This window comes from Rana temporaria, chromosome 3 (genome assembly GCF_905171775.1).
Source record: "Rana temporaria chromosome 3, aRanTem1.1, whole genome shotgun sequence".
Lineage (NCBI taxonomy): Eukaryota > Metazoa > Chordata > Amphibia > Anura > Ranidae > Rana > Rana temporaria.
In genome coordinates, this window is record NC_053491.1 from 277,362,604 (window position 1) to 277,385,473 (window position 22,870).

A 22,870-nucleotide genomic window follows, 5' to 3' on the forward strand; every position below is an offset into this window, starting at 1 on the left:
TGTGGTCATTTCCTTTACTTGCGCTCACGATTTTACAGCGCACGGCCTGATTTTACAGCGCATCGCGGGACACTTGAAAAGACCTCGGACACCTGAGAACTCTATCTGGAATAGACGCAGCAACTGGGGGCACGTAAGCTTTCTATGTGGTTGGATTCAGGCACTCCTAGGCGCCTACTCAGCATCAAGCGGAGTAGGTCTCCTTCTATTGTCTTAGATCTTCCTTCAGAAAAATCTGATAATGAGGTAGCATCTCCAGAGGAGGAGCATGAGGAGCAGTCGGATGGATCAGGGGTTTCAGAAGAACTTTTTTCTGCTTCTCAGGTTCTAAAATTGCAGGTGCAGTGTTCAAGTTGCCCTCTTCTGGTTCAATTAAATAATCTGTCTCCTCCCTGGGTTCATTAAAATCCCCACAGGCTGCATGTTCCTTTCCGGTTCATCCTTTTTTGGAGAATCTAATTTACACAGACTGGCAACATCCAGACAGCCGTTTTTGTTCTCCCAGGAAATTTGATGTTCTTTATCCTATGGAGGAGAAGTTTATCAAGAAATGGAAACTGTCTGCGATAGATTCACCCATTTCTTGTATAAATAAAGGCCTAACTTGTCCTGTAGACAATGCTCAGGTATTTAAGGATCCTTCTGAAAAAAAGCTGTAATCCTTACTAAAAATCTTTCTTTTTAATGGCGGGCGCTGTAACCCAACCTGCTGTGGCGGCAGTCAGTATGTGTCATTTTCTAAAGGAACAGATGAAGCAGGGCCTTAAGGATCTTCCTTCGGATCGGGTCAAGCTTTGGGAAAACCTGCATTAGGCCTTATGTTTTACAGTAGGTGCTATGAGAGATTCTATTCAGCAGGCATCCCGCCTCATGCTCCAATTTGTGCATTTGCATAGAATTCTTTGGTTAAAACATTGGTCAGCTGAAGCTCCATGCAAGAAGCTTCTGGCCAGTTTCCCCTTCCATGGGGAACGACTTTTTGAGGATGACCTGGATAAATACATCCAAAAAATTTGCTGCCAAATAAGAAAAATAATAAACGCCCTTGTTTTATGCGTTCTCTCTCCCCAGTTCCCGGAACCTCAGCCTTCAGGCAGTGGCGACGGCATTCTCAGCCAGCCACAAAGCCTAAGACCCAGAGTCAAGCTCAGGGTCACAAAAAAATGTGGGTTCAAAAAACGAACAAACAAAACCCAAAAGCTCCCTTGTGAACGGGCGCCCCTGCTCGGCTGATGGGGGAGGGCTTCAGCAGTTTTCGGTAGCTTGGCAGACAGAGATCCAGGACAAGTGGGTCATTACCACAGTAGCCCTAGGGTACAAACTGGAATTCCCGGGAAATTCCACCTTCTCGGTTCTTAAACTCGAACATCTCTAAAGATCCATTAAAGAGAGAGCCCTTCTTCCAAACCTTGGATCACTTACTGCCTCAGGGGGTAATCATGGAAGTCCCCCTAAGACAGTGATGGCGAACCTTTTTGAGCCAGAGTGCCCAAACCGCGACACAAAACCAACTTATTTCTTTCAAAGTGCCAACACAGAATTAAACCTGCCAGCGTCTCTGTACAGAGGATGGGACTGATCATCCCTCTTAATTCACCCCAAAAGGACAAAAAATTTACGTTTCAGCCAAATTTGTTCAGAATGTAGGTTTCAGAATTACATTAGGTTACTGCACAATGAAAACATACTGCACACTGAAAAATGACTGCACACTGAAAAATGACTGCATAATGAAAACATACTGCACACTGAAAAATGACTGCATAATGAAAACATACTGCACACTGAAAAATGACTGCACACTGAAAAATGACTGCATAATGAAAACATACTGCACACTAAAAAAATGACTGCATAATGAAAACATACTGCACACTGAAAAATGACTGCACACTGAAAAAATGACTGCATAATGAAAACATACTGCACACTGAAAAATGACTGCACACTGAAAAATGACTGTACACTGAAAAATGACTGCATAATGAAAACATACTGCACACTGAAAAAATGACTGCATAATGAAAACATACTGCACACCGAAAAATGACTGCATAATGAAAACATACTGCACACTGAAAAATAACTGCACACTGAAAAATAACTGCACACTGAAAAATGACTGCATAATGAAAAGTTACTGAACAATGATTACCTGTAATTCAGTCTCCTTCTGCAAACCACTCAGTCCTGCCGAGGAAGGTCTCTCTGCTGGTGCTACTGACCGGAGAAGGGGGGGGCCATCAAAGAAAGCCTGCTCTGTGATGGCTCTTGTCAGAGTCACAGCAGCTCCGGTCCTGACAGAGGAGAAGCAGGCTCTCTACAACACGGCAAGTGCAGGGAACAGAGCCGAGCAGAGCACACTCCCGCCCACCTCAATACAGCACAGCCATCATCTCTGCCTGCATCTTCTTGTCAAATGTGGCGGGCTGCAGGAGGAGGGCGGGTTACAGCAATACTGATTGGCTGAGAGGCGGTGGTGGGTGGAGCAAATATTAGAAGCGCAGATCTGATTATTTTGGCAGCTAGCCGCTGATTGGTGGGTGCAGTGTGGATTGGATTAGCGTGCGCACGTCACCCCCCCCCCCCCCCCACCTGGCGCTTATTCTTTGTCACTCCTACTCAGGTATGTCACTGCTAGCCAATAGATAGAACTATGGGGGATGTAGTTTGCAGTGCGGTGTGGACAATTAGATTTTTCACTGTATGCTTTCATTTCACGGCGTGCCCACCGAAACAGCTTGCTGTGCCGGGAGCGGCACGTGTGCCACGTGTTCGCCATCACTGCCCTAAGAGAACAAGGTTCAGTGTTTTATTCAAAACTCTTTGTGGTTCCAAAACCAAATGGAGACGTCGGACCCATTCTGGATCTAAAAGCTCTGAATGAGTTTCTGAACATTCCCCAATTCCGAAAACTATTTTGATCGGTTGTCTCCACCCTACAAGGTGGAGAATTCTTGACGTCAATAGACATCAAAGACGCATACTTTACACGTGCCTATTCATCCCGCTCACCAGAAATTCCTAAGGTTCGCAGTAGAACATCGCCACTACCAGTTTGTGGCTCTGCCTTTTGGCTTGGCTACTGCACCTCGGGTGTTTACAAAGGTTCTGGCCCCGCTTTTAGAAAATCTAAGGAAGCAGGGCATAGCAGTGATGACTTATCTAGACAACCTACTCCTGGTAGGAAAGTCGGCAACACAGTTAAATCACAATGTGCTCAATGTGGTAAAGTACCTAGAGCATTTAGGCTGGGTCCTAAACCTACAGAAATCCTCTCTGAGTATTTGGGCATGGTCATAGACACGGCCCAAAGCAGAGTATTCCTTCCAGAGCCAAAGATCAAATCATTAAAGGAACTAGTCCACATAGTCAAGGCAAAGAAGAGACCATCCATTCGTCTTTGCATGAAATTATTAGGGAGGATGGTGCCCAGTTTCATTCGAGACTGCTTCAAAACAGTATCCTGGCTGTCTGGAGCAGGAGAATCCAAGCTCCAGATTTACCAATGCGCCTATCTTCAGTGGTGCACCAAAGTTTCAGTTGGTGGTTAAACACCAATAATTTGCCAGCCGGAAAAGCCTTCCTCCCGGTCACCTGGAAGGTGGTATCTACGGATACCAGCCTTTTGGGCTTGGGGGCAGTTCTGGAAGAGGCCTCGGCCCAAGGAACTTTGTCCAAGTTCGAAAGGAGCCTGCCCATCAACATATTGAAGATTCGGGCAGTGTACCTAGCCCTCAAAACCTAGACACGCAGGTTACAGGGTTACCCTGTTTGGATTCAATCTGACAATGTTACTGTGGTAGCTTATATCAATCATCAAGGAGGCACATGCAGTCGGGATGCTCAAAGAGAAGTGAACCAGATATTGGTATGGGCGGAAAGTCATTTTCCTTGTCTTTCTGCATTTTTCATTCCAGGAGTAGAGAATTGGCAAGCAGATTACCTAAGCCCGCCAGTAGCTGGTATCAGGAGAGTGGTCTCTGCTCCCCAACAGTTTTCGGGCCATATGCCAGAAATGGGGGACCCCGGATGTAGACTTGCTAGCCTCCAGGTTCAACAGGAAGTTGGACACCTTTGCGTCAAGGATAAAAGATCCTCTAGCCTTTGAAATGGATGCACTAATGATTCCTTGGGATCAGTTTTCACAAATTTATGCATTCCCTCCGGTTCCGCTCTTGCAGAGCCTGCTTTGCAAAATCAGAAAAGAGGGAATACCAGTGCTCCTGGTGGCCCCGAATTGGCCCAGAAGGTCCTGGTACACCGAAATAGTATGGATGGCGGTGGGAAAACCATGGGTTCTACCACTTCACCAATACCTCCTATCGCAGGGTCCAGTGTTCCATTCTTCCTTACGAAAGCTAAATTTGATGGTTTGGCTGTTGAAACCTACATATTGAATAAACGTGGGCTCTCAGGTCCAGTTCTCTCCACTCTCATTAATGCTAGAAAGCCAGCCTCCAGGCTCATCTATTATATAATCTGGAAGGCCTATGTTTCTTGGTGTGAATCCAGAGGGTGGAATCCACAAAAATATGTCATTAGTAGGATTCTGGCCTTTTGTCAATTGGGCGTAGATATGAAATTAGCCCTGAGTATCATTAGGGGTCAAATCTCTGCTCTGTCAGTTTATCTTTCAGAGACCGTAGGATTTTTAGGGAGGGGTTATATAGAGGAAAACTTGTCTTCATTGGGTGTGTCAGTGTCCAATCACCTCTGGTGAGCTGTACAACCCATTATGTAATGATTAAAGGTTCTGTGTCCCGTGGTGTACTCCAAGAAAAGGATTTTACAGGTAAGCTGTTCTTAAAAATCCTATTATTTCTTGGTGTCAAACCGAAGGATGTCATTCTCGGAAGTTTGTCATAGGTAGAATTCTTGCCTTTTTTACCGTTGGAGGTACAAATAAAACTGGCCTTGAGTACAATCAAGGGTCAGACTTCGGCCTTGTCAGTGTTTTTTTTTTTTTTTTTAATAAGGCCACTTGCTTCGCATTTTTTGATCCAGGCCCTTTATACGAGGAGTAACACATATGGCTCCGCTGGTTAGGATACCCATGTGCCCATGGGATTTGAATCTGGTTCTGTCAGTTTTACAGAGACAGCCTTTTGCGCCGATGCGCGAGATTTCCTTGGTTCTTTTGACAGGAAAGTTAGTGTGATTAGTTGCGGTAACTTCCGCAAGAAGGGTATCAGAATTGGCAGGTTTTTTCTTGTAAAAAGTCATACCTAGTTGTTCAAACATTTCTGCCTAAGGTAGTGTCTGGTTTCCATCTGAATCAAGATGTTGCCCTGCCTTCCTTTTCCAGAACCTCGTTCTACAGAAGAAAATTTGTTACTCCCTCGATGTAGTGAGGGCAGTAAAAGCGTATCTGAAGGTGACAGCTCAGATACAGAAAACTGATGTTTTGTTCCTGCTGCCAGATGGCCCTAGGAAAGGACAGGCAGCGTCAAAATCGACTATTTCAACGTGGATTTGTCAGGTTGTTATTCAGGCTTATGGCCTGAAAAGGAAGGTTTCACCTTTTCAAGTTAAAGCGCACTCTACTTTTTATAACCCCTTACCTGTAAAATTCTTTAGAAAAAAAATATTGTCACTTTAAAAAAAAACAATAGATCTTGGGAAACGATACAAAAATGTATCAAGATGGTACAGAACTTTAAATTTACATTATATCTGTTTTATGACCACTCATTTCCAACTATGTAGTAAAGTCCTGTCACGCTCCATAGACTTTGGGTTCGTCTCCTGGGGCAAGAGATGGTCTCATAGAAATCTATATAAATATTGACTACTTAGATACAGCCAGCTTAAGGATTTTAGTTGAGTGCTATCAACATTGCGACATGCTACAGCCATCAGATACAGGTAAGTATATATTTGAAGAGGTGGAGGTCATTTCACATGGCTGCCCTGATCTTAAAAAAAATGATGAGTGGATTTGAGCAGAAGGTCAGTGTTAGTCTATGTGAAAGAGGATGTTAACCGGCCAATTACCTCCAAGTTCACATATGTGTGGGGGGGGGGGGGGGATGGATTTGGTTTTGTTTCCAGTTTTGCAGACCTAACAGATCAAGGGTAAAATAGTGTAAACTGACTTGCATCTCGTTACTGCTGCCTGCCCATGGGCCTAACATGGGTCCTTTAAACAGTTTTTTCTTTATCACAAGTGAGAGGGAAAAACAATGAACATTCTAATCCGAACAGACGCCATTTATGTTAAATGGCCTTTGCTGTAGGTCAGGGGACCATGTTGGGATATATGACTACAGCAAGCAAAAAAAATGGGTCAGAGGCAGTAAAATATTGAATGTGCATTGGAGTTGTAGGAAATTTCCAATAGCTGGTTTTGTGGTGACTTTTATTTATTTTTCTTTTGTCTTATCTTTCTTCCAGATAAATGAATGTAATTCATGAAACCTCAGTTTTACCATGTGTTTTGTACATCATTACAGCAGGTGGTGCTACCATGTTGCATTTTGAAAAGAAAATACAGTCTTCGTAATTTTATAGTTTGCCAAGTACAAGTTATTCACTTTGAGCATATTTCCCTACCCAGGAGCCACAGGTGCAGACATGAAAGGCTGTATGCGCCTGTGAGGGGCAAGAAAATACACCCGTACTTTAAGCTGACAGTGAAAGAAATCCACTCTTAGGAAAAAAACTTTTTATATATAAGCTATGTTATATGAAGCTAAAGCATAAAGTAATCTGCTAAATTAATACAATAACACGTGATAAAAAAAACTTATGTGATAAGTGTTCCAGAAAATGTTTACAAACAAATAATGTTCTTAAACCCCACACAGTGTACATAAATGAGTTCATACAAAAATAATTAACGGATATCTACGTGACCAGATGTCGGTGCATTTCTTATAATCTTTTCTTTTATCCCAGTCACCCCCTCTGGGGTTCTGTTGAATAACAGCCAGGACTAGGAAGGTGACCAGTGATGTGTTAAACCAATGGTACAAATCAAGGTGTCTGCTTATGGGGGTTAGCATCTTACCACTTGAGGAGTAGTAGAAGTGGTCATTGATACATTGGCGTAGTTGGCGAATTGTCTTGCCAACATAAAATGCGCCACATTGGCATGTCATAAGCTACACCCTGTGTGTTGCAATCTGCCCTAAACCGTGGATAGAACAGTTCACCATTGGGTAATGTGAACCTTGACCCTGTGGCTACCCACGGACAAAAGGTACAATGTCCACATTTGTAGCTCCCTTTCTCTTGGGTGAGCTGTTTGCGAATGGGGACATAATGGCTGCAGGTAAGTTTATCACGTAAGGATACTGAGCGTTTAAACACCATACATATCTTTCCCACATTATTATCTTGGCACGTCTAGTGGTGCTTCTGGCTTGTTACTACCATATGCACACTTTCCTTGGTTTTCTTTATCGTACATCACGGGACACAGAGCGGCATAGTAATAACTATGTGGGTTATATGTTCCACCTTCAGGTGCTGGACACTGATGTAATTAATTAAACAGGAAGTTCCCTCCCTATATAACCCCTCCCATACTGGGAGTACCTCAGTTTTTTCATCAGTGTCTGAAGGTGTTGGTCACGAATGAACATGTGCTCTTAGGAGCTCCACTGGAGGGATCCATGCTGGATGTAAAAAGCCTCCATAAATCCGTATCCGTCCAAAGTGCTTCATAGCCAGGCTTCGTACCGGGCCTCGGTACGAAGAACGAGGTTTTGTCTGTAATGCCTCTCTTCGGAGGGCTGGACCCTGGGTTCCAGTACTTTGTGCCTTACCAAGGAACCCAATGTTTTCTGCTGCCAGGGTGCTTTATAGGTCCAGGGGAGTGGTGTTCCTGTTCCTGGCCCCAGTCTCTGAAGGTCTAGGACAATGCCCACGGTGAAGGGTGAAGATTGGGCCTCTTGCTTGGCAATACCCTGCGGCGTGGAAAGGTAAGAGGAGGTACCTACGGAACTTGGTTCAACAGTAGGTCTTCCTTTGGGGATTATGGGTCTAGCCTAAATTATGCTTCTATGCATGCGCAATGTAAACCACTGTGTCTTCTGAAACAGGATGGCTCTGGACACCCATATACCTCCCCTAACTGGCATGTGTGCCTGGGCAAAGAAACCACTATGTTAAGACAGGATGGCTGTAGTACCATATATCTCCCCTTGAGTGAGTTGGTACCCCTAAATCCTATGCAAAAGGACTGTCTTCCATGAGTAGCTGCATGTCTTATCTGTTTCCGCCACTAAGGGCAGTAAGAAGACATACCTGGTCTTTTGCTTACCATGCTTTCCAAAGATGGAAGCGGAGTGTTAGCTGGTATATTGTGCAACCCACTTCCTATGCTTCAGACTCCACGGCGCTCCTTGGGGAATCTCTCTCCCCGCCATTTCCCTATGCGCAAGGAGGGGCGCGCTTTGTAGGCAGGGGAACGATGTGGTTGGCGCACGGGTGGGCTCTTCAAAAAGGCTCTGTAAAGCAGGGGGACACAGCTTGGGGCACGCAAGCACCTCGTGTGTGTTGGATACAGATTCATCTAAGACGCCTACTCGGTATCTAGCTGTGCAGATTAGCAGGCATGGTTTTTTGCTAGACTAAATTCAGCTGTTGATGCACCTGGGTTAAGTTCCTCTGCTTTTAGCTTAGGACTTTGTCTCCCCATAGAAAGAGTCGGGGTAGGAATATAAAAGGGGTATCACCTCCTGAACCTGGGGGCCCTTATCATGCTTGCATGATACTATCCTCCCCTGTAGAGACTTGAGGCAGCTCACAGATTGAGCCATCAGCCCTGTCAGGCATTGCTGCCTCCCCCAACATTGCAGCCACCCTGCATATGTTTTTGTGCATTGCATTTTGGGTCTATAAGAGGTTAACTGCTATATTCGCAGCATCCTCACACAAGAGCAGGAAAAACAGGGTGTGCCCCTTTCCCTGCTCTAATTCCTTAATCAAGGGGATTCAAAGACCTGAGGATGAAGGTTCACTGTCAGAGGACAGGGTACAGCTGCAGCCTAACGAGGAGAAGTATTAGAAAGCCCACAAGTTCGGGTTGCACCTGCAGTCTTTCTCAGAGATTCAGGCTGCATATAACTTACCTCAGCCTAGACGGCCAAAGCCTCTGTCTCCTCCTGGAGTTTAAAAAGTAAGGTTTTCCTATAGGTTTCTAGAAAGACCTCCATAGGGTCCTCATCCGGGGGTGGCTTCAGGCTACCCAAATGCACTGCTGGGGGATGCACAGTTGCTAGTGCACATTGCTCACGTCGCATGATTGCGGAAACACACATCTGTAGAGGATAACTTCCTCTTTACCAGTCCGCATGTTTGCATAGGATACATGAGTTTGACTTGTTCAAAATGCATGTGGGGTAAAAACAAGTAACAGAACATGTTTTATTGTTGATCGCATAAAGATACATGTTGCTGTCTGTATGGTTTTACATGTTTTGTTTTTTACAAAGTCACTTAAGGATGCTTGGTCACATTAAAGTGCCTAAAATCGCATAAAAATGCATGTGGGGTAAAAACAAGTAACAGAACATGTTTTTTTGTTTCCACAGGAATGCCTAAAATCGCATAAAGATGCTTGAATGCATAAAGATGCTGGATCACACAGGGTTACCTGATCACCTGAGTCCTGGATTGCCCAGGGATATTTGGGCGCACAGAGAGGCTTGTTTCCCCAGAAATGCCAAAAATCGCATAAAGTTGCTTGAATGCATATAGAAGCGGGATCACACATGGTTGTCTGATCAACCGAGTCCTTGATTACCCAAGGATACTTGATCACATAGAGAGGCTTGTTTTCACAGGAATGCCTAAGGTCGCATTAAGATGCTTGGTTGCATAAAGATGCTGGATCGCACAGGGGTGCTTGACCACACAAGAGTCCTTGGTCTCCGGGGGTACTTGTCCGCACAGTAGTGCTTAAGATGCTTGATCCCATGAAAGATGCTGAATCGCATAAGGATGCATATTTGCTTTAAGGTTGCTTGTTGGCCTAGATTTTGCAGGGTTGCTTAATGAGGCATGATATTTTAAGTCTCCTTAATTATACAGGATTCCTTGTGCTTGAATAAGAATACGTGTCTGCATGGGTACATGTTGCATAACACGTTCATAGCACATGCTTGCTTGCTAAATGCTGGTTCCATATTTTTATGAATTCATGCTTCCATGAACACACGCTTCCATAGAGGCATATGGCTTTAACACTTGCCACGTACACATATGGGGAGCCATTTGCATATGTGTTTATATGGGACTGCAGAGGTTGTCTGCGTTTCGCAGGAGAACAGCATTGTCTCCAGTTGGTGGTCTTGCCCCTTGGGTTAGCCACCGTGCCTGGGTTGACAGGGTGCTAGGGCCCGCCTCTAGCAGGTCTAAAGGCCCAGGGTATAGCACTAATGGCATACCGAGGCAAACTCCTGTTGATGGTCAGTCAGTAGCATGGCTGGACCTAAGGAATATCTGGAACTCCTGGGTTGGGATCCCAGTCCAAGGGTACATTCTTTGACAAGAAGCTTGGAATGTTTGGGACACAGCCCAAAAAGGAGAGTATTTTGGCCTCAGACAAGACCATTGCTATGAGAAGGCTGGTCTATGTGGTCACGGCAAGGAACAGTTCCTTACTTTTTGTTTTTTCAGGGCTGATATAAAAATTATTCTGTCGGCTTAGAAAGAGTGGATCCTAACCTAGCATTATCTAAGAGTCTGGTCCCAGAGATATGCTGGAATTTCGGTTGGTGGTTCTTAACTAAAAAGGGATTGCCAGGCCTGGAAGAGACCATGACCCAGGGGAAGTAGTCAAGCTCCAGGTGAGCCTTATCCGTCAGCCAGAGCTACCGATGGAGCATCTGGCTTAAAGGCCTGAACGTTTAGGTGCCAGGATTGTTCGGTCAGAGTACAATCAGACAATGCCATACTAGTGATTTACTTCATTTACCAAGGAGGAGCTTGGGCCTTGCCTATTGACAGTCGTCATTTCATGGAATGCAGAATTGGCAAGCGATCCGCTGGAGCCATCAACAATTGTCTCCGGGAGTATGGCCTCTACACCCCGACTTTTTTTTTACCAAATACCACAGAAAGGGTACCCTGTACATAAAATGTATGGGCGTCCAGGTTCAACGAGAAATTGAACAGCTTTGGGTCAATGACTAAGGATCCACCCGCGTGCGGGACAGATGTTTTAGGGTTCCGGGGGGGGGGGACCAGTTGTCACTGGTTTGTGCCCCCCCCCCCCCCAGTGCCGCGACTTTTGTGGCTTCTGTGCAACATCAGAGGAGAACGGAAGCCGGCCTGATTACACCGGCATAACCCAGACGACCTCACGGTGCAGGAACAGTAAGGGTGGTAGTAGAGGACCCAGGGTCCCTTACATCTTGTCCAGGCCTACTTCGCAGGGGGTATTACATCCTGTCTTGCATACAGGAGAGTGGGCCTCTAGGACCAGATATCCTAGGATCTGGAAGTCCCATGTTCCTGGTGTAAAACCAGATGCTGGCATCCTTGGAAGTATGTCATAGGTAAAATTCTTGCCTTCCTACATTTGGAAAGGAGACGGAGCTAGCCTTAAGTTCCATCAAGGATCCGATCTCGGCCTTGGTCGTCTGTGCTTAAAGCGGTGGTTCCCCTAAAAATAAAATTTTAACATTGCTTTTCCCAAATAAATTACGATTAGAATCGGCCGGTTTTATTTGGGAAAAGCAATGTTAAAATTTTATTTTTAGGGGAACCACCGCTTTAAGTTCACTAATTCCTATCGGGTAAACATAAGATGGCAAGAGGGTGCAGCTTTTTGGCGCAGTATGCTGCAGGCAGCATTATAGGTCCTCTCGTCTGATGGCGATCTGCGTTGTTGGTGTCTCCCTCCCCTCAGTAGGCATTGCTTTGGGACATCCCACATAGTTATTACTATGCCGCTCTGTGTCCCGTGATGTACAATAAAGAAAATAGGATTTTTTATAACCGCTTACCTGTAAAATCCTTTTCTTAAAGTGCATCACGGGACACAGAGCTCCCGCCCCTCTTGTTTGGGGATATTGGGACACTTATTGCTTTGCTACAAAAACTGAGGTACTCCCAGTATGGGAGGGGTTATATAGGGAGGGAACTTCCTGTTTAATTACATCAGTGTCCAGCACCTGAAGGTGGAACATATAACCCACATAGTTATTACTATGCGGCTCTGTGTCCCGTGACGTACTTCAAGAAAATGAATATCCACATACCTTCTTTGCAAGATATATTTTTTAACTTTACACTATCCGGTGTGTCCTCACATCATCCCTACTGTGCACCTTGCATCCAATGTCTGTCTGGACTGTTAGTATGGGTACTGTCTGGTGTCATTCACATTTTTTCAAGAGTTGATTCAATAGATGTACCGTATACTCGAGTATAAGCCAAGATTTTCAACCCTTTTTTTTGGAGGGTGCAGGCGTCCATCGTTTAAAACTTGCTGTCTCCTCCTGGTCCCTTCCGTGATAGGCGGAACTGTGTCTGCTGAGAAACGCCTATCACGAACATTCTCTCATCCTCACCCCTCCCAGCAGACATTAAACAATGAATGGATGCCCGCAGCCTGTCAATTTCAAGTACAGTGAGGATGGGCACAGTGAGGGTGGCACAGTGAGGCGTGCAAATGGGCATTGTTGACTCTCTTTTCCGCTTATAGTAGCTGCTGCATTCTCACCCTCGGCTTATTCTCGAGTCAATGCGTTTTCCCATTTTTTTTTTCGTAAAATTAGGTACCTCAGCTTATACTCAGGTCAGCTTATACTTGAGTATATACGGTACTACAATATATATGTTATATTGTTTTTCTTCTATTTGAATAATATACAGTAATTTTTTGCTGTTTTTAATGTAAACCAAAAATTATCTGTTTCCTTTTTTTAGAGATTTTACTAGCTCCTGAAAAAGCCGCCATCACGAAACATGTCGAGCTAAACAATTCTTTTACTACTTTATACGGTCATATACGCCCTTAGGGACGTGTGTTGACAATTTCTGATCTTTATTGGAAAATTTTGTTGTCACTGCTTAGTCACACTGCAGTTTTTTTAGCGTATCTGATTCCTTTTTTAAACTATGTATTAATAAAAATATTTTCCATTTTTCATATAATTGGTGCCTATAAAGTCCATTCTTTTCACTTCCAACTTTTGATCCAACATATTTATAGGACGTGGCACTGCGTTTACTGAGACACCCACAGTCCATTCTGTGTTTGGTGTTCTTTTGACCAATTTTTGATCTAATACTATTCCTTGATACAAGCTATATACAAAATCAAATGGGAAAAGTGCAGCGCTATGTTATATGAAGCTAAAACATCAATTTATAAGTGATCTGTTAAACTAATACAATAATGCATGTGATAATCAGTGTTCCAAATATTTGCAAATTATTGCAAATATATGATGTACTTAAAGCTGAACTTCAGCTTTCTTTTCACTAGAACTGAAAATAATTATCAGTCCCAGCATAGATCATACCTGTGTACCATGTTGCTCTGTTGTCTGCAGATCCTCTGATTATCTGGGTTTGTTGTGGCTTTGTATCATGTAACATTCTGTATAGTCTAATATAAATTGAGTCTCTTCCTGCAGGTGAAACTCGAAAAATTTGAATATCGTGCAAAAGTTTATTTATTTCACTAATGCAACTTAAAAGGTGAAACTAATATATGAGATAGACTCATTACATGCAAACAAGATGGTTCAAGCCGTGAGTTGTCATAATTGTGATGATTATGGCTTACAGCTCATGAAAACCCCAAATCCACAATCTCCGAAAATTTGAATATTGTGAAAATGTGCAATATTCTAGGCTAAGGCCTCATTTCCACTAGCGTTTTTACAGCCACGTTTCTGAGTGTTTTTTACAGCTTAAAAACGCCTGTCCATGTTATTCTATGGCTTCATTCCCACATAGGCTTTTGAGCTGCAAGTGGCATAGACGTTTTTGAGCTGTGAAAAAAACGTGGGACCAGGACGTTCTGAAGCTCCAGAGTAGAGCTGTAAAAACGCCAGACGTTAAACGCTCAAAAACGCGACCGCGGCATTTTTAAAGCTGCAGCTTTTTTTTTTTTTACAAAATAAACATTGACAGGCGTTTTTAAGCTGTAAAAAAGCCTAACAACAGTGGCTGTAAAAACGCCAGTGGAAATGAAGCCTTAAAGTGTCCCACTCTGATCAGCTATTTAAGCCATAACACCTGCAAAGGGTTCCTGAGCCTTTAAATGGTCTCTCAGTCTGGGTCAGTAGGAATCACATTAATGGAAAACACTGCTGACCTGACAGTTGTGCAGAAGACCATCATTGACACCCTCCATAAAGAGGGAAAGCCTCAAAAGGTAATTGCAAAAGAAGTTGGATGTTCCCAAAGTGCTGTATCAAAGCACATTAATAGAAAGTTATGTGGAAGGGAAAAGTGTGGAAGAAAAAGGTGCACAAGCAGTAGAGATGACTGCAGCCTGAAGAGGATTGTCAGGAAAAGGCTATTTAAAAGTGTTGGGGACTTTCACAAGGAGTGGGCTGAGGCTGGAGTCAGTGCATCAAGAGCCACCACACACAGACGAATCCTGGACAAGGGCATCTTGAACGATCTTGCTTTGCATGTAATGAGTCTATTTCACATATTAGTTTCACCTTTTAAGTTGCATTAGTGAAATAAATGAACTTTTGCACGATATTCAAATTTTTCGAGTTTCACCTGTAATATATTCAGTCAATACTTTGTAGAACCACCTTTCGCTGCAATAACAGATGCAAGTCTTTCTGGGTATGTTTCTACCAGTTTTGCACATCTGGAGAGCGACATTTTTGTCCAATTTTCTTTGCAAAAAAGCTCAAGCTCTGTCAGATTGGATGGAGAGTGTCTGTGAACAGCAATTTTTTAAGTCTTGCCAGAGATTCTTAATTAGATTTAGGTTTGGACTTTGACTGGCTCATTCTAACACATGAATATGCTTTGATCTAAACCATTCCATTGTAGCTCTGGCTGTATGTTTAGGGTCGTTGTCCTGCTGGAAGGTGAACCTCTGCCTCAGTCTCAAGTCTTTTGCAGACTCTAACAGGTTTTCTTCTAAGATTGCCCTGTATTTGGCTCTATCCATCTTCCCATCAACTCTGACCAGCTTCCCTGTCTCTGCTGAAGAAAAACATCCCCACAGCATTATGCTGCCACCACCATGTTTTACAGTGGGGATTGTGTGTTCGGGGTGATGTGCAGTGTTATTTTTCCACCGCACATAGCATTCTGCTTTTAGGCCAAAAAGTTCCATTTTGGTCTCATCTGACCAGAGCACTTTCTTCCACATATTTTCTGTGTCCCCCCTGCATGGCTTCTTACAAAATGGAAATGGGACTTCTTATGGCTTGTAAGGTTACACTTCCTGCTGTACAACACTCTGTTCACTGCAGAGAGGAATGGAGTATAATTGGTGAGAGCAGAATTCCAATACACTCAGTTCACCACCAACATGAAGACCCATAAACACCCACAGTAACCCTAGGACCCACCCACATCAACTCCCAGAAGTGACTACCATAGCCCGCCCTGAAATTACAGAGGCTCAAAGGTTGATGGGAGATGTAGTATCTGGACTGGTAAAGGAAGGAAACGGGAAGTCTGAGAACTTTGAAATTCAGCCAGAAGGAGTGACACAAAAACCTGCTTTATACAGCTAAAGTAGGCGAGTTACACACAATCTGGCACTAGTGTTGTGATTCATTTACATGCACAATGCGTCTGTTGTTTTGTGTAGGAAAAGCTGCAGTTCTGCTTTAAACACAACACAGTGTACATACGTGTCCATACAAAACAATTGGTAACAAGTATGACCAGAAATCTGTGCACTTCTTAGATATTAACAGTGATCCACAGCAAACCAAGATGATGCACTAATCCACTGTGTGCAAATAGGCTTACTGGAGAGCTATGCCCATCTTGTATAGGTCAAAAAGCGCTTGTGTAAAATTACAGCTTGCTCAAGGGGCAGGTATCAGCCCATTCCTCCTTTTCCAAATCTCCCAGAATGGATGGAATCCACTCTGGGAAAAGATATCTACATTATCTCAGCACAGTAATCATTGTCATGTGTGAAGGTACAAAAAGGCACTCCTATCGTGTGAAACCGATTAAAACCAACTTTTTATTTGAAAAAATATTACACCTGCCAATCTTTAGGAACTATGCTTCATATTTATGAATGCTCTAGAATTCGGGTATTCTGGAACAGTCTTTGTGATAATGCAGAAGGTCCGGCTCTCTTTCTATCTCCTGGCCTGGATTTCCGGGTTTGCGATAATACTGAAGGCTCTTAGTCTGGCCCCCCCCCCCCTTTCTCTTTCCACTTCTTTCCTCCTCTATTTTCAGATTGTATGCTTTTAGAATTGGGGCTGGCCCCCGTTTTATGCTTTAGGGGCACATCGGGTCCACAGACTCCAGTGGCCCTCTTAGTCACTTGAAATATTTCAGTATTTTTATATGTTTATATATATTACGAGAGCCTTTGTATTCGTTATCTATCCATTATAATTAAGTTGAGGCTGACGCTGTATTTACGCTGTATTTTGGTCAGGGCTCTGGCCTATGTGACTTCCCTCTACAAAATAAGTTTTGTATTCTGACCTTCTTTAATAATAAAAAAGATTGAAAGTAAAAAAAAAATGAAACTTACAGAGAATAAAAGCATCAAACAGCACTGTTCCAATGTAAAACCTTGATTTTCTAACTTCCAAGATGGCCGCTGGTTGTGCAGTGATGTGTTCCTTAGCCCTGTAGCTGAGCCTTATAAAACACTTCTTAATATTGCCATAAAAAGCTGTTAGATGAAACTCAGAAGCTGAGATTACTGCTAAGATTAGCCACGCCACACAGTTGGTCCGTAAGGGCGATGATTAGATCGCATTCCGCCACATTGGCGACACCAGTTTTGATACGCATGCTGTCATAGTGGCAAAAGCCAAGCAGAGCAAATGCATACTCCTTGCTTTATTGTTAATGTAACTTCCCTTTATTTTTCCTTTACATGATTAGAGCATTGAATGACTGTAAGCTGTACACACTTGAATCTCTGACCAATAAAATTGTTATTGATAAAAAAAAAAAAAAAAAGCTGTTAGACCAAAAAGTTTTAATAAACCTTTTAATTTTCTTGTTTTGGTCTTTTCTAGGTTCTGACTCCTGAGGAATTAAAAGCTGCTCAAAAATCTGTTGCCTTTGGTTGCATCAAATACGCAGACTTGTCCCACAACAGGATGAATGACTACATCTTCTCATTTGACAAAATGCTGGATGATCGAGGAAATACAGCAGCTTATCTTCTCTATGCTTACACTAGAATAAGGTATATGTAGCCAGATGCAAATAATAATGTCATGACTCCATTGGTTGCAGAGGTTTTCTGAGCTGTATGTTTATATGAGATTGTCATTCACAGAGTACCATATTAGATACAAATATCATTTTTTTTGTCTATTAAAAGAGATGTATGGGATTTTCTTTTTTTCACAATCATAGGTTCGATGCTGCATCTGTTCCCCACCAGCTCGAAGACTGAGAACCGAGTGATCTAACACTGCCAATCACTCGGTTCTCAGAGCTCCCTGAGCAGAGAGCTGGTGCCCCCCCTCTCTCATTGGAGTGCTGAGCCGCGGAGGGGGGCAGAAGCAGCCGGCTCAGTCTCATATGTAAGTGGATCCCAACTTCATTGCCACGATCTTTTCTTTATCGTACATCACGGGACACAGAGAAGCATAGTAATTACTATGTGGGTTATAGAGTCTACCTTCAGGTGATGGACACTGGCACGCCCTTAAGGCAAGAAGTTCCCTCCCCTATATAACCCCTCCCATACCGGGAGTACCTCAGTTTTTTCGCCAGTGTCTAAGGTGTTGGTCACGAGTGAACATGTGCTCCAAGGAGCTCCACTGGAGGGATCCATATTGGATGTAAAAAGCCTCCATGAAATCCGGATCCGTCCAAAGTGCTTCTGAGCCAAAGTGGACGGTACCCTGGTTATTCAGTACTTTGGTCAATTTCCTAATACCAAAAGTTTACTGACAGGGTGCGATATGGGTCCAGGGGTGTGGTGTTCCTGTCCATGGACCCCGGTCCCTGAAGGTCTACAGATGCTGCTCTCCGTGATGGGCGATGATTGGACTGTCTATGCAGAGTCCTGCAGCGTTGGATCAGGTAAGAGAAGGTGCTTCAAGACTTGGTCCTGGAAGTAACCTTTCTTTATTGAGCCATTATGTTTGCCTAAAGCTTTCTGTCTGTGCTTCTCCCTTATGGTCCTGTATGCTGTGGGGAGGAGGGGTATCTATATTCAAGTAGTCAGCCCCTCCTGTGCAGGTTCAAAGCAGAAGGAAGGTTGCCCAAAAAGTTTGGCTTCAGTTGGCTTACCTTGTCCTGACATGGAGCTGCGGAGTTCCATCCTCATGCACGAGCGCGTAGCGTCGTGCGCGCGCGACATTGATTGTGTCTTAGGCGCACGCGCGCAAATGAAAGATTTTGTACGCTGCTTCGGTGCGCATGAGGGTGCGCGGCGTGATCTGTGAGACGCGTGCGGCGACATGTGCGGCTACGTGTGCGCACGTAGCCTCGTGGTACACGCCCAGCAGCGGCGCATGCGCGCAGGGGGTCTATCTCAGCTGTTCTCTATGAGACTCGAGATTACAGGACAGAGCAGGTCAGGTGATTTGCACCTAGTCCTTATATGCTCCAGTCCACCTCACTGTTCCTGGCTGACGGTGGACACAGAGATCTTGTGCACATACTTTCAGTATTTTGTACTGGTGGTGGACAGTGTCATCTGCTTAAGGCGCATAGTGGGCTCTGCACCTTGCCAACCATCAAATAGCAGCGTCAGTGCTGGTCTATAGGTTCGCAAGTAGTTGCAATTTTTTGTGAGTACCTCAGCTTTATCATGGCTAAAGGCTCAGGGACTAGAAGCAAGAAAGCAAAGGGATCGCCATCAGGCTCAGAGGATCTCGGGCATGCTCCTGCGGCTGGCTCCTCTCCTAATAAATTGGAGGAGGCCCAGGGTGAACCATCAGGGCTGTCAGGTGCCTGTTCTGCCCTTGTCCCGCCTGCTCCAGTTTTTGTGACACAGGAGGCTCTGGCCTTAGCTTCTGGAGCAGAAGTTAGCGACCTTGATTACATCCTCTCTCTCTAGAGAAAAACGCACAAGGTCCCCCTCTCCCTCTGAGGAGTCCCTCGATTTGGGGCATTTATCCTCAGAAGAGGTTGATTTAACCTCTGGAGGTATGGCAGAAGGTCCGTTGGAAGCAGTGGATTCTGAGGATTCCACTTTGGGAGAACCTTTTTCGGCATCACAATCCGAAAAGTTGTTGGTCCAGCCTCACTGAGATGGTCCGTTCGGCCTTCAAGTTGCCACTTTCAGAGCCAGCTTCGAGTGCAGTCTCATCTTTAGGCTCCTTAAAAGCTCCTCAAGCTAACTATTCCTTCCCGCTTCACCCCCTACTGGAAGGACTTATCTACAAGGATTGGGAACATCCAGATAGATATTTTCTTCCTCCCAAGAAATTTTCGGTTTTATACCCCATGGAGGAACAATTCACTAAAAAATGGGGCATCCCCAAGGTTGACGCAGCTGTGTCCTGCGTAAATAAATCTTTGACCTGTCCAGTAGACAACGTTCTGGTATTCAAAGATCCGACAGACAAGAGATTAGAGACGTTATTAAAAACCTCTTTTGCTTCAGCTAGAGGGATAACCCAGCCTGCAGTTGCAGCTATTGGGATTTGCCAGGCCTTGAAAGACCAGTTTAAGGGGGTCTTAAAGGAATTACCGGCTCAACAGGCCCAGAATTTGGCTGAGTTTCCCAGAGCATTATGCTTTGCCATAGATGCTATCAAGGACTCCATTCAGCAGTTCTCTCGTCTCACTCTCTCGCTAGTTCATATGCGCAGATTACTCTGGCTAAAGAACTGGTCTGCTGAAGCCCTGTGTAAAAAACTACTGGCGGGGTTTCCCTTTCATGGAGAGCGTTTGTTTGGAGAAGATCTGGATGCTTATATTCAGAAGATTTCCAGTGGCAAAAGTACAGTGTTACCTGTAAAGAAAAGGTTTAGGGGTTCCCCCTCCTTTAAAAAGTCCTCCTCTCCTATCCCTAGTACTTTCGGTACCAGGCAGTTCCGACGGCCTCCCGGACGATTTAATTTGGGTGGGAAGCCGCTTGCAGGGCCAGCCTCAGGCTTCCAAAAAGCCTTGGAACCGTAAGCCGGCCAAGCCAGCAGCTAAGTCAGCATTATGAAGGTTCTCCCCAACTCAGCCGGGTGGGGGGAAGACTTCAGCTGTTTGCAGAGGCTTGGCTAGGGAGGATCCAAGACAAGTGGGTCCTCTCTACGGTCTCCGGGGGCTACAAGCTGGAGTTGAGCGAATTTCCTCCACCTCGCTTCCTAGCCTCAAACGTCCCGAAGGACCCCAGAAAAAGAAGGTCCTTAGCATTGGCCTTAGATCATCTATTATCCCAAGGGGTAATCTGAGAACTGCCGGTGGAAGAACAAGGTTTGGGGTTTTATTCCAACCTCTTCACCGTCCCCAAACCAAACGGGGATGTAAGACCCATTCTGGACCTCAAGGCCTTAAACAAGTTCCTAAAAGTCCAATCTTTCCGGATGGAATCAATCCGGTCGGTGGTTGCCTCCCTGCAAGGAGGGGAACTTCTGGCGTCCATCGATATAAAGGACGCATACTTACATGTTCCTATCTTCCCCCGACCATCAGAAGCTGCTTCGCTTCGCGGTAAACCAGCACCACTTTCAATTCGTGGCCTTACCCTTTGGTCTGGCCACCGCACCTCGTATTTTCATGAAGGTATTGGCCCCACTGTTAGCCTATCTAAGGTCTCAAGGCATATCCATAGTAGCCTATCTAGACGACCTATTGTTGGTAGATCGATCAGTGGCCGATCTAAACTCAGCGGTACACAGAACCGTAACATTTTTGGAGTCCATGGGTTGTGTCCTCAACCTGGACAAGTCAGCCTTAATGCCTGTGCAAAGGCTCGAATATTTGGGTCTACTCATAGACACAATGCAAAAAAAGGGTCTTCTTGCCCCAAAGGAAGTTCGAGGCTCTAAGAGAACTAGTTCAACTAGTCAAAACAAGGCGTCAGCCTCCCATTCGCCTCTGTATGAGGTTACTGAGGAAAATGGTAGCCTCATTCGAGGCCGTTCCATTCGCACAGTTCCACTCAAGGGAACTTCAACACGCCATTCTGGCCGCATAGAACAAAAAAGTTCAAGCCTTGGACCTGCCTATGTCCCTCTCCTGGTCAGTCCGGCAGAGTCTTTGTTGGTGGCTGGTTCCCTGGAACCTGCTAAAGGGGAAGTCCTTTGTTCCCATGACATGGCAGGTTGTGACCACGGACACCAGTCTGCTAGGCTGGGGTGCAGTCCTGGGGGGCTTGTCTCTCCAGGGGAAATGGTCAACCTCCAAGAGGTCTCTACCCATAAATCTGCTAGAAATTCGAGCAGTTCATCTAGCCCTGTCAGCCTGGTCAGACAGGTTGAAGGGTCTTCCGGTCAGGGTTCAATCGGACAATGTCACAGCTGTGGCATACATAAATCACCAGGGGGGCACAAGTGAATCGAATCCTGACCTGGGCAGAAAAATATGTCCCATGCATATCTGCAGTGTTCATTCCGGGAATAGACAATTGGCGAGCAGACTACCTAAGCCGCCAACAGGTGCTTCCAGGGGAATAGACTTTTCATCCCGACATCTTCCAGGGCATTTGTCAGAGGTGGGGAACACCAGATGTCGATCTCTTTGCATCGAGGTTCAATGCAAAGGTGGGCAACTTTCTGTCCCGAACCAGGGATCCACTTGCTTACGGCACGGATGCACTGGTGTGCCCATGGGACCAGTTCTCCCTAATGTATGCATTTCCTCCGCTGCAATTATTACCCCGTCTTCTTCGCAGGGTAAAGTCGGAAGGAAGACCAGTGATTCTGGTGGCTCCGGCATGGCCCAGAAGGGCCTGGTTCGCGGACATTGTAAGACTGTCCGTGGGGCAACCGTGGTCCCTTCCGCTTCGGCAGGACCTACTGTCCCAGGGGCCAATATTCCATCCTTCCTTACCGTCTCTGAATTTGACGGTTTGGCTATGGAGTCCCATATCTTAAAGAGAAGGGGTCTCTCTAATTCAGTAGCATCTACTTTGATTAATGCCAGAAAACCGGCATCCAGACTTATCTATTACCGAGTTTGGAAATCTTATGTGGCCTGGTGCGAGACCAGGGGTTGGCATCCCCGGCGGTATCTCATTGGCAGAATTCTGGAGTTTCTGCAGTTAGGGGCAGACATGAAGTTGGCCCTAAGCACCATTAAGGGCCAAATCTCAGCCTTGTCGATTTTTTTCCAAAGGCCACTAGCTACACATTCCCTGATCAAAACTTTTTTGCAAGGTGTGATCCGGCTCAATCCACCAGTCAAGATTCCCTTGTGTCCGTGGGATTTGAAAAGATCACCTTCTGACCAGGAAGGTGATCTTTTTGATAGCCATAACCTCCGCTAGGAGGGTTTCGGAGTTGGCGGCCTTATCTTGTAAGGAACCGTACCTTATATTCCATGAGGATAGAGTGGTCCTACGGCCTCACCCGGCTTTCCTTCCTAAAGTTGTTTAAAATTTTCATTTGAATCAGGATCTTGTTCTCCCTTCTTTTTTCTCAAAACCTAGTTCTGCAAAGCAGAAGTCTTTGCATACGCTAGACGTATTAAGAGCGGTTAAGATCTATCTTAAGGCTACTGCTCAGGTCCGGAAGACTGATACATTGTTTATCCTGCCAGAAGGTCCCAGATGTGGGCAGGCAGCGTCAAAGTCCACTATCTCCAAATGGATTCGGCA

At 45.0% G+C, this 22,870-nt stretch overlaps 1 protein-coding gene across 1 annotated transcript in view; it reads left to right on the forward strand.

Moving 5' to 3' along the window:
- The window catches only part of RARS1 (arginyl-tRNA synthetase 1), a 165,360-nt gene that overhangs the window by 117,014 nt on the left and 25,476 nt on the right, over window positions 1–22,870 (forward strand). The window contains exon 13 of the mRNA XM_040344670.1: window positions 17,169–17,341. Coding sequence (XP_040200604.1) covers window positions 17,169–17,341 — 173 coding nt within the window. The remainder of the gene's footprint in view (window positions 1–17,168; window positions 17,342–22,870) is intronic.